This window comes from Maylandia zebra, linkage group LG2, assembly GCF_041146795.1.
Source record: "Maylandia zebra isolate NMK-2024a linkage group LG2, Mzebra_GT3a, whole genome shotgun sequence".
Taxonomy (NCBI): domain Eukaryota; kingdom Metazoa; phylum Chordata; class Actinopteri; order Cichliformes; family Cichlidae; genus Maylandia; species Maylandia zebra.
Genome location: NC_135168.1, coordinates 34,726,158 through 34,740,290, shown reverse-complemented (window position 1 = coordinate 34,740,290; position 14,133 = coordinate 34,726,158). Strand labels below are relative to the sequence as shown.

Sequence of the window (14,133 nt, the reverse complement as noted above, 5' to 3'; positions counted from 1 at the left end):
CGCTTCAGAGGACTGCTTGCATAAGAGTTCAGACTTCTTTAGTTTTTAAGGACATGACTTTCAGATACTGTTAATCTATAGTTTAGTTCCACTCCTTTTGTCCTCCACTTGAGCAGTTTTCTCATTTTAAAATTTTTAAGGACACACTATGCTGCGATATGTCAGGTTTTCACCTATAGATCTGTGAAAATAACCTTGTTGGTGCAAAAAATAAATTCTCAAACTGTGTTTAAAAATTTAATTTTATACTGATTATTTGTGAAGTTGCTTGTTGACCACAAGAGGCAAAAATAACATTCCTCTGAAAATGGTCAGGTACTGGACTGAAAAGGAGTTGAAAAGCAGAAAAGCGTCCAGAGAAAAACTTTGAAAGACCTTTTTAAACATTATATCAGTGTTATAAGAGATCCATAATAAAGATTTGAAGTGGTACAGGAGTCCTTGTGACTGGCCGGCAAAAAGATAAAATGCTGGGGGATCTACCTGAGCTATAATGCATCTGGCAGCGCGTAACTTTTCTCTTTGATTTACAGACGGCCTTTTGAACACCGTCTCGTTACTGGCACAAATTAAACTCCCATCAAGTAAATGTAATTTCCAAGCCAAGTGCAGATGCTTCACTTTTGCTGCTTGAAGCAGTTTTGAATGAGGCTAATGACACAACACACCAAATAACACACACCATTAGCAAATTTCAATCAACTGTTTAATGTTGTAGATAAAGAATCTTGATGTGTAAATCAAATCAAAATGGGAATAATGCAAAATTTCATTTTCTAGAAGGATTTCCATGATCTTACATTTGCATATACTAGTGTTTCAACAATCCCATTTTTGAGAGGACCAAGAGGATTTAAAGTAGAAAAGAAAATGCGTAAAACAAACCTCTACGGATATATATATGTATATAATAGAAAAAAAAAACAAAACTAAAAACAGCAAACAGATTTTGGTCATTTTAATGCTTCAGACACCGATGCAAGGCTACTATGTGTTAGTGTGCTCAGCCTTATGAGCCCTTGAGAGGAGGGTTGAGAGTAGAAAAACACAACTTAAATCCTCCTGAGGCTGCAGAATCCACCGCCTTCTCCTGTGGTCAGTGAATTATTTATCTCAGCGTCGACACACCAAAAATGTCAGGCAGTCAAGATTCAATTTTGATTATCTATCACTCATCACAAGGATCAGGAGGCAACCACCGGCAGGCACTTGAACCACTGAAGTGCAATGTTGTGTACATCTATAGCATAACGAAACTGGCATACAGCTGGATGGGACTGTTCATGATGTGCTACCCGATGACACAAATGCAATCCAACCAACATGCTGATCTGAAACACGGCAGGTTAATGCTTCCTCTCACACAATCGTCTGTACCTGATAAGTCACTAAACACACAGACTCGGACTGATGGTGGCTATGACAGAAAATCTTTTCAGGACTCCTGCTCCTGCTTTAATGTGCAACATTAATCAACATGGAAGGTGTCGTGTACCAAAATGCACTGATGAACATCTAACAGACAGCTGCATTTTACAATCTTAACAGTCTGAATCAACACTTGAGGTTTGAATGAATTTATCTTGGTGTCTTGTAGCTCTGAAGTTCTCACTGGCCTTAATAGATTGAAAACAAAAACAAACAAACAAGAAAAAAAAAGTTGAATCAGATGAACAAACAGAACTAGTGAAACAACTGCATCCGCCATCTGTACAGACAGTACACTTGGCTTGAGGCACAGGCATATTTGTACCAAGCACAAAAACTCCATCCTCGCAGCTATTTTCAACACTGCAGTCACATTGTCGCCTTCAAAGAGGTTGACTGAAGAGAAAAGGCAAAGGTCTTTCAGGCACTCTACTCCTGTATAAGGCTTTTCTACCTACTGATTATCTCATTTGGATGCTAACTGATTATAATTATCAGAAGAAAAATATAGCTATATACCAATAAGAAAGGCAAATTCATGGTCTTGCAGGTGCAACTCCTCAAATTCAATTGATAGCGTTCACTGCAAATAATTAATTACTCCAGCTGCAGGCACATTTGAAGTCTGGATACTTATGTACAAAGAGAAGGTGTCAATGTGCTTTGTTATAGTTCTTAATTCATATCAGATTTGGTCTACATGATACAATTCTTCACATTGTCACTGCCTCTCATATGTGAGCTTCATAACTTATTGTTAGGGCTTCAGATTTCTATTTACACGTTGAAGGAAGAACGATGACATTAAAGAAAGAGGTAACCTGACATCCTTCAATGTTTGTTAGGAAGTTAAAATGGCAGATCAAGCTATCGAAATTCATGATTCATCAAGTTATCGACATTATATAGCAAAAGGAAAAAAGGAAAACAAACGCAGCTAGTTGTGTTTTTTTGCAATTCTGGTGATTTCATTTGATTGAGGTTATAAAGCAAATCCCCCTGACATTCTCTCAGTGGCACTTTCTTCTTTCTGCTCACTGATATACAACTAACCTACAAGGCACACCATCATCAGAGTGCCTGACCATGAACCCAGACCTGACAGATCATTCGTTCAAACGCACGCACACACTCATTCACTTAGATCCAAATCATATTACTATAAAAAAGAGATTGCAGGGTGTTGGTATTATGATAGTTGACATTATTGACATTCAAGTACTCTTTGTTTGCAGCTCTTAACAATCCTTCACCAGTGGACGGAGAGGGAGACTGCCACTGCTCCTCTTATAATCTTTGCTCTCCAGTTCCATCACTTTCCAAAATTTCCAAAGTCAGCAAAAGCATCTTGTTTGGGCTGCTGGGCCATCGCAGGGTTCATCCCCATCCCCATCCCACCAGGCATCCCCATGGTCATACCTCCCTGTGGCATCCCCATGTTCATCCCACCTTGATGCATCCCCATGTTCATCCCACCTTGATGCATCCCCATGTTCATCCCCATTCCCATCATGCCCTGATTGGGGGCCATGCCCATTCCCATCCCCATGCCAGCACCAGGGTGCATCATGGGATTAACAGGAGGTCGGGCAGCTGTAGGTCCCAGACTCATATTGGAAAATCCCTGGGAGAGCATGTTGCCGGGTGCCTGGTTGCCTGGAAATAACAAAAGAGAAATTCAAATTTTAAAAAGACTTAAGCCAGAACCTGGACTGTGAGGTTGTTGCCATTCATGTCAGATCTGAAGTACTAATCCTCTCACCTTGTTGGAGAGTGTTGAGACTGGGCTGGGCCTGTTTGGGGGGCTGCATTCCAGGGCCTAGGAAGTCCAGGCTGATGTTAACAGAGTGATCTGACCAGGTGGATGGAAGGGATGCTTTGGCTCCTGCACCTTGAGATGACACTCCCTGCTGAACAGGCTGGAGAGACTGCATGGGCTGTGGTTGAAGAGGACCCCCCATTGTCTGGAGGGGCTGGCACAGATAAACAAGCAGGCAAAATGTTAGAAAAAGAGCTCATTTGTGCCAAATTCATAAAAAAAATTGAGATGCAGTTTTTACTTCATTATTCAAGCCTCTAAACCTTTAGCATGACCCACTTAACCTCGACAGAGGGAAATCTACCCGAGTCTCTTTCTTAACTCAATAAAAACATATCATTTAAAATAAATAGACGAAATGGAAGAGGTGAATGTCTTCCCCCCTTTAAAGTAGGTCAACACCCTTTTTACATGAAGATACAGTCAACATATGTGAACTTTCCTTGGACTTTTAATGTTTTTGTGACTCAAATCTCATTTTTCTCATTCGGTGTCAGTAAAATGAGGAGTGGGTGGTTATGGAAAGGTCTCAGGGGAAGATGAGCATCTGGAGTGGCTGCACATTAACTCTCCACCATCCCGCTTGTCCTTTGTCTTTCAATCACATGAAGTATGTCTCCATCACACAAGGAGGTCAAGGTGCAATGTTAAAAAGTGGGAGTAAGAGGATAAATGGAAGTATTTGACCCTTAGTGATAATAGTTATCTAGCTTGTCACATCTGGAATTAATCTATTATAAACAGCATGTGAAAGAAATTTTGCACAGCATTTGAATTTGTAGGCCAAGAGCAAACAAGCATGTGGTACGATAAAAGGTACACATTTTGAATTCACAAAAACATGCTTAATTCAGATTCGGCATTGACAAGATCTAAAAATATTGCTGAGGAAAATCCAGATCTAATCACTCGAACTTACTATTGGAGCTAGCAATGTCTCATATCTCATGCTATGCTTTATATACCACACACTAATCCATATCTCTAGCTCTGTATCCATGAAGCCTAAGAGTCTGTGACCCAAGAGATTTTGATTCCACCTGTATTCTATTTACACCCGATAGGACTCTTGTAATGATGTGTAGAACAATCAATAATTTAACAAGGATGTGTGTATGAATGAGTGCAATCATGCATACCTGTGACTTAGACTGGGGTAGGACCGTGGTGCTCACACTCTGTGTGTTGCTCATGCTAAAGCTGAGGCTCTGAGAGGAGGTGAGAGACTGTGTTGGCCCCATCAAGTCAAACAGGTTTGCTGAGGCAAGACCAGAGCCTGAAGCTGGGGCCGGGGCAGCAGTTGGGGTGGCAACAGAAGGACCTGCATTCATGGGTGCAAAAAGGTCATTTCCACTCATGTTGCCAGTCTGAGCAGATGCTGGCATCTGACCTCCAGGAAAAGCATTCCATTCTCCAAAGTCTCCATTGGGGTTAGAGGGTTGTGCTGCTGCAACAAGAAAGGCAGAAAAACAACAAAAACAAAAAACAGACAGCTGCATGAGTGTCTTTATTTGCCATCGAAACAGTGATATTTGTACTGTGAGCCGTGCAAATATATGATTCAGCAAAATCACAAATCTGAGCCTGACAGTAAACAATAGAAAGCTAAAGAGGTTATGTTTTTGAGGACATTCTCAGTGACCACTGATGGCTCTTTTTAAATTTTTATTGAACTGGCCTGGCCTAATGTCTCTCTCCCTCTCTCAATCTCTCTCATCTTTCTCCACCCCCACCAACTTCTTCCTCTGTCCCCATCTCCTTGTCATCCATAACAGGAGTTGATGTGTGTCTGTTCTTATTATGCAGAGCAGGTAGCAGGCTCCATATGGCCAGGGCTCCCTCCCAGAATCCCTCTGAATATTCTAGTGGTATGGTTGCAACAGGACAGCATAGACATGCACACACACACCAACAACACACACACACACACACCAACAACACACACACACGCACACACACACCAACAACACACACACACACACACCAACAACACACACACACACACACACACCAACAACACACACACACACACACTCCAAAAACTTTTAAAACCAACCCGAGGACAGTCCAGCAGAGGCAGCAGGTGAGGAGAAGTCGGCAAATCCACCGATCAGGCCTGCATTGAGAAACAGAAATAAATTTAAAACAAGTGAGCTCCAGGTGTCATTCCACCATAGTTAGCATTCCCTTAGTGTCAGAATTGTAGGAGGGAGGGGAGGGGGAAGCAGTGAATAGGTGGAGGGGACCAAACATCTGTTCAGTGCTTCTGCCCTCTCCATTCCCTAGGGACTCCTCCAAAAACATCTGGTGCACTTAGTTCCTATACATCAACTCCCTCCTCCTGCTGTCCCCAAAAAATGGGAAGCTGCTATCAGCAGCTGGGCACCACACTTTCAGTAGAGTCTAGTGTGTTCGTGCAGCTACTCTGGAGTTTTTTTCTTTGTGGTACTGTAACGCTGAACTAAAACGGTTAGTCCTGGATTTACTGGTATGTCACAATTGCAGTGACTGGAAGGTATTTTTCATTTTGGGCAGAGACCATCAGTTTCTTTAAGGATCCTGTCCAATTTGTCTACTGGAAATTTTTTTTTTTTACTGATAATAGTCTCATCAATCTTCTCATAAGACAGGTTATAAGTGTGCTTCACAAAAGGTTTCTCAAACTTAGTGACATTATACCTGTGGCAGCAGGCTGACTAGGTGTTGTGTCCACCATCAGTAGATCAGCAAGGGCAGCATTGGTTGGCTGAGGGGCTGCGGCTGGCTGCATCTGGAATTAAAACAAACAACCAAAAAAATAAAATAAGAAAGCTAAAAACTCAAGATTCAGAGTAAACATAACCAGCCTCATATCAATAAAATCTTCTCTCATTTCATTTGTTGAAGAGCGCTATTGCTACCTGTTTGGCGGTGGTATCTGGGCTCTTGTCTCCTGTGTAATGGGCTGCGGCCCCAAGGTCTACTTTCTTGGATGGCCCTCCTCTCTTCCGTGTTGCTGTCGTCTCTGTTGCTTGGACAATCTGTAGACTTTTTGTGGTAACAGTCTCCTCTTCATCTTTGAACTCTTTTGTTTGCTGGCCATTGTGAGATGATCGACCCCTGTCCTCCTCGTTGTCACTAGGGACAAAAACAACATGAGAGGTAAGGTGACCAGACACAATCATTGTACACATTCTACCCGTCAAGAAACACACAAAGCTCTGTGATCACATCTTCAAATGTCTTTGTCCTAAATAGCAACAAGAAACTTTCCTTTTGTGTTTAGTTTCCTTGCATCAGATCGGAGGCTGTATCCTACCTGAATCGATCTGGTGAGTCGTCTCTGTCCTTCTTTCTAAACTTGTTTATGGTGTCATCAATGGTGGTGCCAATTTTGTCACTGATTTCCCCCAGCTTATCACTGAAGGGGAATGGCCCTTTTTTCTCCCAGTCATCATCCCACTTTCTATCACCAGAGTCATACCTGTCCCCCGCTATTAGTGGAAAAAGAGAAGCAAACATGAGTTGGACATCATAGGATATCAGGTTATACTTCCGCACCAAAAAGTAATCACATCAGTTCCAGCTGCTCTTTTCCCAACACCTCTATTTACAAAATGTGCACATCTGTGGACTTACAGTAGCCTCTGTATCCCATGCTGTCAGAGGATACACCAATGTATTTGTCTTTATTCTTCTTTGCCTTTTTCCGTTCTTCCCTAAGCCTGTCATCATCCTGAACAAACTCCACCATCTCCTTCACCTTCTGACGTACATTCACACCTTGGTCCTTCCCATTCTCATCTAAGGGTAGCAATTTAAGGAGAAAGAATAACAAAACTGATTAAATTACAACAGTAATACACAAAATCCAGACACAGACAAAGAATAATAATTATTGTGTCCTTCCTTCTAAACAAAGTCTAAAATACACACATGGTTTGGGCCACTGAAAGCAGCTTTACAGTAGTATGCTAAGAGTTTCTGGACTAAGCACTGCTTAGGGCCTCCTTCCTCCTTCCATTCATTGCAGCCCACATTAAAGCTGTTGTTGATACAGAACTTTTCACCTCATTACAACAACATTCAGCAAACAAAATGTCTAGCCATCTAAGATCTAAATTAAAAAAAAAAGAAAAAAAAAGAAGACCAGAATGATACCTTACCTACAAAATGGTAGCTTTCTAGTGATCTCAAGTCATACAGATGTTCTCTGGCACTAGTCACAACCCTTTCAGACCCGTTCCTGATGAGATGGGCTAGCAGTAATAGAGACTGAAGGGAGGGGGGGAAGAAAAAAACAAAATGGGAAATTAAAAAAAAGATTTAAGATTTAATTTTTAACTTCAAGTTTAGAGTTAACCCAGTTTGTTCAAGTTGTGATTCTTGTGTCAGACTTTCGTTTACTCTCAATCACAGTGTTTCAAACAATGTGGTTTGTTTTCACATCTCTTGCTGAGTGAAATCCATCAGTAGGTTATTTGTAAAAAAGCTTAACCCAATCTTAAAGTTCTTGCTGATACCCGATTATTGCTAAAAGTAAGGAGAAAGGCCTTTAAAGTTAAATCAAATCTATTAATTTTAGTTTAGCAAGTCCAAAGTGTTCCACAGAATGAAAAATGTTCTCAGCACTTAGGTCTTCAAGCCTTGTTTCACAATTAATGCAAGAACATGCGTTTGTGTCATTTTACAACAGCACTGAGGCAGACCTTGTAGACTCTCCTCCAGTTCTTTTTGTTGTCCCGCAGCATGCGGGCCCACAGCATGTTCATCACCTCTGGGAACTGTTCATACATGAAGGTGGCTCTGTTTATAAAAAAAAACGGAGGGGTGGGGGGGGGGGGAATTAGACTTTTTACTTTCATGTTAAAAAAAAAAAAAAAAAAAAAAGCATATCTGCAATTAAGCATATCTGTGTATGCATAGTTGCATAAGAAGAAAGCATGAACAGTAAAAGCCAGATGAACTCAAACACTGATGTCCACTTTGAATATGATAAATAATCAACAATGAACACTTGGGGGTTTAATATTCTCATTGTTTGCAGTTCTGTGCAGGAAAAGACTTGAGGTCAAACGGGACGCTTGAACATCAAAAACCATTTTTTGTAAAAACAGCTTCTAAATGAGTCATTAGAAACTTCTGTGTCACTCATAACTTCGGGGCTCATACGTTTTTGACAAAGCTTTCTGCACTTAAAGAAAGTCACGTAAGACACATCAGAGGTAGTTCACGGGAGTTCTTAGACATTCAGATGCAGGTAATTTACAGCTTAACTTTTAAACTATAATTGTTTATGGTTGTTTATTCAGAAACGTTCTGCTGACTTTCAAAGAAGCCCTGTTTCCTGTTTTGATGAGCGAGGAGGCTTAAAATCCAGTAAGAGCTGGATTTGTCATAGAAGCCTGATCTTTAAAAATAATGTTCATGGAAATGCAGATAAAGGGATGTAAGGTTTTCTTTTTATTTACAGTGGGTGCTTTTCAGTAAAACATAAATGAAATAAACAACAAACCTTACCTAGAAATTTCACTCATCAGCTGTCCTGATGGTCCCCAGGGGTCATCATTGGTGGCTTCTCTCACCTTAGACTCCACCTCGGAGTAGTTCATCACCACATTGGTTCTATAATAACAAACAAAAACAAACTTCAATTATAATACATTTTATTTGTCATTTCTGCTCAAAGTATGCACCTGCACCTCAGCCCAGCAAGACCAACATGAATGACAGTACAAAAATCATATAAAATCAGAGACTTAAAGATGCTTAAGCCAACCACAAGTGCCCTTTTAAAGGCTAAAAGAACAAAAGGATCACGTGTTTTCTATAACTCCTTGTCAAAACCTAAAACAGCTTACCACACAGGCAAATGCACAATGCGTTCAGTGTAAACACATACATGCAGGCTAAAATGGCGATGAATAAAACAAGAGTTGCTGACTGATTTTGAGCTCTAGTTAGAAACTAGTACAACAGGAATCAGAGACTCAAATGGGAAGAAATCAAAACAATGAATCTCTCTAAGCATTTCAGGCTAAAATCTGTGTTCCAAATATATAGGACTTCGTATATTATAAAAGACTAAAGAAGTAAAAAACGCAATCACAATCAGTACAGAACTAACAAAGGCTAATCAAACTCTGCCTTATATTTATCCAGGATTAGAGTCTACAAATCTTGTTTCTACTTAAAAATATAGCCAGCATTCTGTAAGGGAAAGAAAAAAATATCACGTCTTAGCTTCAGTGTGTATAAGGGTTCCACCAAGATCTTGAAAAAAGCAAAGGACTTTATAAAGTTTTTCTTTACCTTTTTTTATAAAGTTCATTTCTGCTTCTGTAATTTCTATTTACATCAGCTGCTGTGCATTATTTGACAATGGTGTCCTTGTGTTTTTTAATTGAGATTTTGCATCTTTATTTGACTAATCGCCGTTTGTGTAAGGGGATTTAATTTAACATGTCATTTGGCATCTATTCAGTCATAACTGGATAAACTGGTTATCCCTTAATGCAGTGTTTGCATTAAGGGAAGCAGTATAGCCACTATCCCAAATTGTATATGCAACGTAAAACTGAGCCACAACCTGAGACCTTATTCAGATTTAGAGTATTAACTTGTTTGTTACAGAACCGCAGAACTATGATCAATAATCATACAGGCATCATCTTTAAAATAAGTAAGCAGGCCCTGCTGCAACTTTAGCAATAAAATGTGGCAAGGCAAATAAGCAATTTGAAATTTCTACAACCTCCTCCTTCACTACTGCCACATCAGCAATAAACAGCACAGCGCCTGACAGAGCAACACTGATTTGATGCCATATTGTTAACAAGGATACACCCTCTCTGTGGTTTTCAGGCAGACTGCATTGCTAAAAGTTGCAGGGTATGGTTACAACTCTGACAACATACTCTCTTTTGTAAAATGTGGCTTAAGCCATGAAAAGTATTTGAAAATTACCACGCCAGAGTCCTTTCACAGCTAATTAAAATAAGCCTCTGGGCCCAACCATGGATCACAGTCAACATTTGCTGAAAAGTCCCAGACAGACATTCAAACATTCTATATCCAAGAGTTTTCAAAGGATTCTGGTTACTCCATGTGTAGTTATAACTTTATATATCCAGAATTTCTCTAGCTAGTTAGGGAAAATGCTAACCTGCCATGCATGAATGACAGACAAAAAATAAAAGGCACTGATGCAACTGCTTATCTTCACACAGAGGTTGCTGCTGTTCTAGATATCAGCTAGATAAAACGGAAGCTGTGATACTCTCAGTGACACACAATCACACATATTTCCGCTGCTATACTGCTGAAGCATTTCCCTTGCTCTTCATTGCAACTGCACTTTAGTTCTTATATTAATGTTAACTTTACTCATTACAAAAGTTAAAAAAATAAGAAAAACAAATCAGCATTTTACTCATTATATTTAACAAAAAAAAATGCACATAAAACCCTCTGATTAATCAGAGGCAGAATGCAACAATCAGTCTTAATGACTCAGCATTTATTGACACTTTATGAAAACAAGTCAACAAGTTCCCAATTTCAAAGGTCTCAAGACACGAGCTCTTACACCACCCAGTATTTCAAATAAAGCCAGATTAGAATGAAGGCGCACTCATTCAGGCATAAAAATAATCTCTCTTTTAGTCTGTCAATTCAAATTGCTTTATATTATAAGTTAAAATAAAAATGGTGCAGATGCATCAGAAAATAAATATATGCAACAATATACAGTATTTATACAATACTGCAGGATAGTGTGATCTATATAACATTAAGTTTAGTAAATAATTTACATGCTTCTGGGTGTGTGTGTGTGTAGATGAATGAATGTCTGGCACGTCATGACCATTGTTTTTACAAGTTGCGGCATCTTTATACATCTATGCCTCGTCTCCTTTATCTCAACTGAAACTTAAGTTCTTTCAAATGTAGAATTACTGAGTTAAATTTTGTAAAGTAAATATTTCCTTCTTTGTCTGACTCGCTCCAACAAAAGCAAAACATGCTGCAGAAGGTCACACACAGAGGGGAGTCAAGTGCATCCACAGGATTGCATTCTTGGATAGACTTAACACACTATTGTCTGACTGTGCACAATAAGCCACTAAGCCCTTGAAGGAACAAAAAATAAAAATACATTTTTAAGAAAATCGTGCAATAGCCTACAAAAGCTTCAGAGTACAGTCATCAGCTGAAAATAAACCAGCAGCCAAAGGAGAACAAATGTGCTGAACAAAGGTGTTGGCTTGCTCTTTGATAAAGCTAGGTAATAAATTACTGCCATGGAAGCTTTGACCAACACTCCCATCAAACTATGCAAAAATGCACCGGAAGCAAACAAAAGAGAGAGAGGGAGAAAGCTTGACATCCACCAACAAGTTACAAAACCCAGCAGATGACTGATCACTCATTAATAAATACTCTGTAGTGGCTCTTTTAAGTAGAAAAATAAATAAAAACATAAAGCACCCTCAATAACAGTAAAGCCAACTCAAATAACAACTGTCGTAAGTTGTGGTCAAACTTCTTAACACACACTTACGTTTACTGGGAACTAGTTGCCACCAACATGATTGTAAGCCAAAAGTGTAAAGGTAGTTGTTTTTTAAGGGTGTGTTTTTATTTTAAAACTAACACGATGTGTTAATTTATGTATTTATGTGTATGCTAGCGTGACGCTGGTGGAAAATCTACAACAATCTAGACAATTGTTGTATTGTAACTTAACGACGAACAATTTAACTTACAACTCAAGGGCTCTCGTGCAACTACCACAACGTCGTGTGTAACTTAGCTACAAGTGTCAAGACGATCGTAAAGCACTTCTACCTTAAATTAATTAATTAAAAATGTATTTCCAGGCAGTAGCAGCTAAACAGGGGTTGGACGACAAGTCTGTTTCACATAACTCCAAAAACACCCATTGTTTAATTATTCAGCCTGGGAGCTGTCAAACTAGCTTAGCTGGCTAGCCTGGTCAGCTAGCTACCCACCCAGTCAACAGGCTACATAATTAGCTTGTTAGCCAAGCAGGTTAGCATGCGCTTTCGGAGAAAACGAACAAATGTCAAGCGCAGTCACACCATATCCTTTTAGTTACAGTTTAGCTGAACGACAAGGCAAGAAGAACTGTAAGAAAAACAAGACACCCACACTTAAAACAAGAAGTATGGTGTTTGTAAAAGTCAGTTAACTAATTCGCTAGTAGCATACAGGCTAGCTAACTTGTAAAGAATGACGTGACGTCAAAGTTTTGGGTACGTGTCTCTTTCAAACAGGTAAACTACAAGCACAAATAACTCGTTACAGCCGTACTGTGATAAGAAGATACTCACGCTTTGTCAACCAACTCCCTAACTTTCCACATGTTCAGCATGTTGGCTCTGAGAAAGGGGGCTTAACGCCTCGGCAAAAGCCTTTACTCCAAACGAACACCGACACCAAACCTTGAACTCTGGAAAGTAAACTATTCTTCACCTCGCTTTCAAGACAGGAGGCGCAAACGCACCAGCAAGCAGACAGGAAAGGTTACTATGGGAAATGCCCGTGCAACGTCATCAAAACTGCGTAAAGCAGGATTGGAGTTGTAGTTTATAGCATGTATTCGGACACCACCTTGATACATGATTACATTAACCTTTATATAAAGTTAGAGAAAGAGCTTTCGCAAATTATTCACATCTATTAATGACTATGGGGATATTTAAATAATGGAAAAAAACGTTCTAGGACGTAGACATATTTTTAGAATAAGGACCTCTCACTGAATTTGAGAAATTGTTAAATTAAACAGTAAAGTTAAAAAACAAAACATAACAAGTAAAACATACTAAGACCCTATATAAAGTACTTATAGTAATTCTGATTTACGCAATAGATTAGTGATGTCAAACATAAGGTCCAGGGGCCAGAATTGGGCCAACAAATCAGCCAGAATTCTGCTGATATTCTCTTTGAAAAAAGAGAATATATATAGATATACATTTTAGACTTTTAACTGTATTTTCACAACTTTTACAGCTTTTTCTACTAATAAAGACCTACCCCATAATCACCATTCATACTACACCAAAGTAATTAAGTAACAGAAAAACAATTAAATAACAATTCTTACCCATCAGCTGTAACAAGCCTGACAGGGTATTGTTGTCAGCCAGGTGGGTGGAGTGGACGCCAAAATTTGTGAATGCGATAACTTGAGAACAAGGTGATGTAGAAATTCGTACCAAAGGCGCATCTAATAAAGCTTGCGGACAAGTTTGACTCCCAGTGAAGGTCAGAGATCAGGTTTTCTGAAAAATTTCTGAATGCCATAACTCAAGAAGGAAGTCACCTAGGATTTTCACATTCATACCATAGGTGCATCTACTAAAAGTCTTCGGCAAATTTGAATCCTGGTGATCTTGAGCTCAAGGTCAAGGCCACTGGTAAAGTTTTCTGAAAATCTTGTGAATATGATAACTCAGTAAAAAAGTCACCTTTGATGTTCAAATTGATAACATATCTGCATCTACTAGGAGCCTGAGGGGTCGCACTGGAAGCCAGCAGTATTTTTCGATCTACTATAGAAATGTTTATGGGGGGGTTTTCTGAGTCACACACATTTTTTTTGTGAATTAACAAAAACTTTAATAATTACAGGGCAGTCTGAGCAATGAGCTACCAGAACTCCTTTTTAAAAACACATTTATTTTTTACAGTTTAAGCCCAAAGAATCATGCTAACAGATTTCCTTGTTGCTACAGCAGCATTTCTTTATCATGTATAAGAACTGTCCAAACTGTATAGGTATACTTCTTTACATTGACTGAAAGTGGGCTGTATAAAATTAGTTTGACATTCCTGCTATAAAGATGTGTTCTTCTATATCACTTGTGCTTTCAGCT

The 14,133-nt window shown here is 39.3% G+C and overlaps 1 protein-coding gene across 2 annotated transcripts; it reads right to left on the bottom strand.

Annotated features, from left to right (window-relative positions):
* Positions 1-692: 692 nt before the first annotated feature.
* clint1a (clathrin interactor 1a) lies at positions 693-12,785 on the bottom strand. 2 transcript variants are annotated; one of them, XM_076891500.1, is made up of 12 exons: positions 12,583-12,785; positions 8,747-8,851; positions 7,936-8,032; positions 7,393-7,501; positions 6,866-7,030; positions 6,546-6,720; positions 6,148-6,364; positions 5,927-6,017; positions 5,304-5,363; positions 4,387-4,691; positions 3,191-3,401; positions 693-3,084 (listed from the first exon to the last, which is right to left on the bottom strand). In XM_076891500.1, exons 1-12 carry the CDS (start codon positions 12,621-12,623, stop codon positions 2,741-2,743), a joined length of 1,920 nt encoding a protein of 639 aa, XP_076747615.1. In that variant the 5' UTR covers positions 12,624-12,785; the 3' UTR covers positions 693-2,740. The 2 variants fall into 2 exon arrangements, with proteins under 2 accessions (XP_076747615.1, XP_004541167.3); XM_004541110.3 differs by having other exon boundaries at positions 4,387-4,694; positions 12,583-12,784.
* Between the last annotated feature and the right edge of the window lie 1,348 nt (positions 12,786-14,133).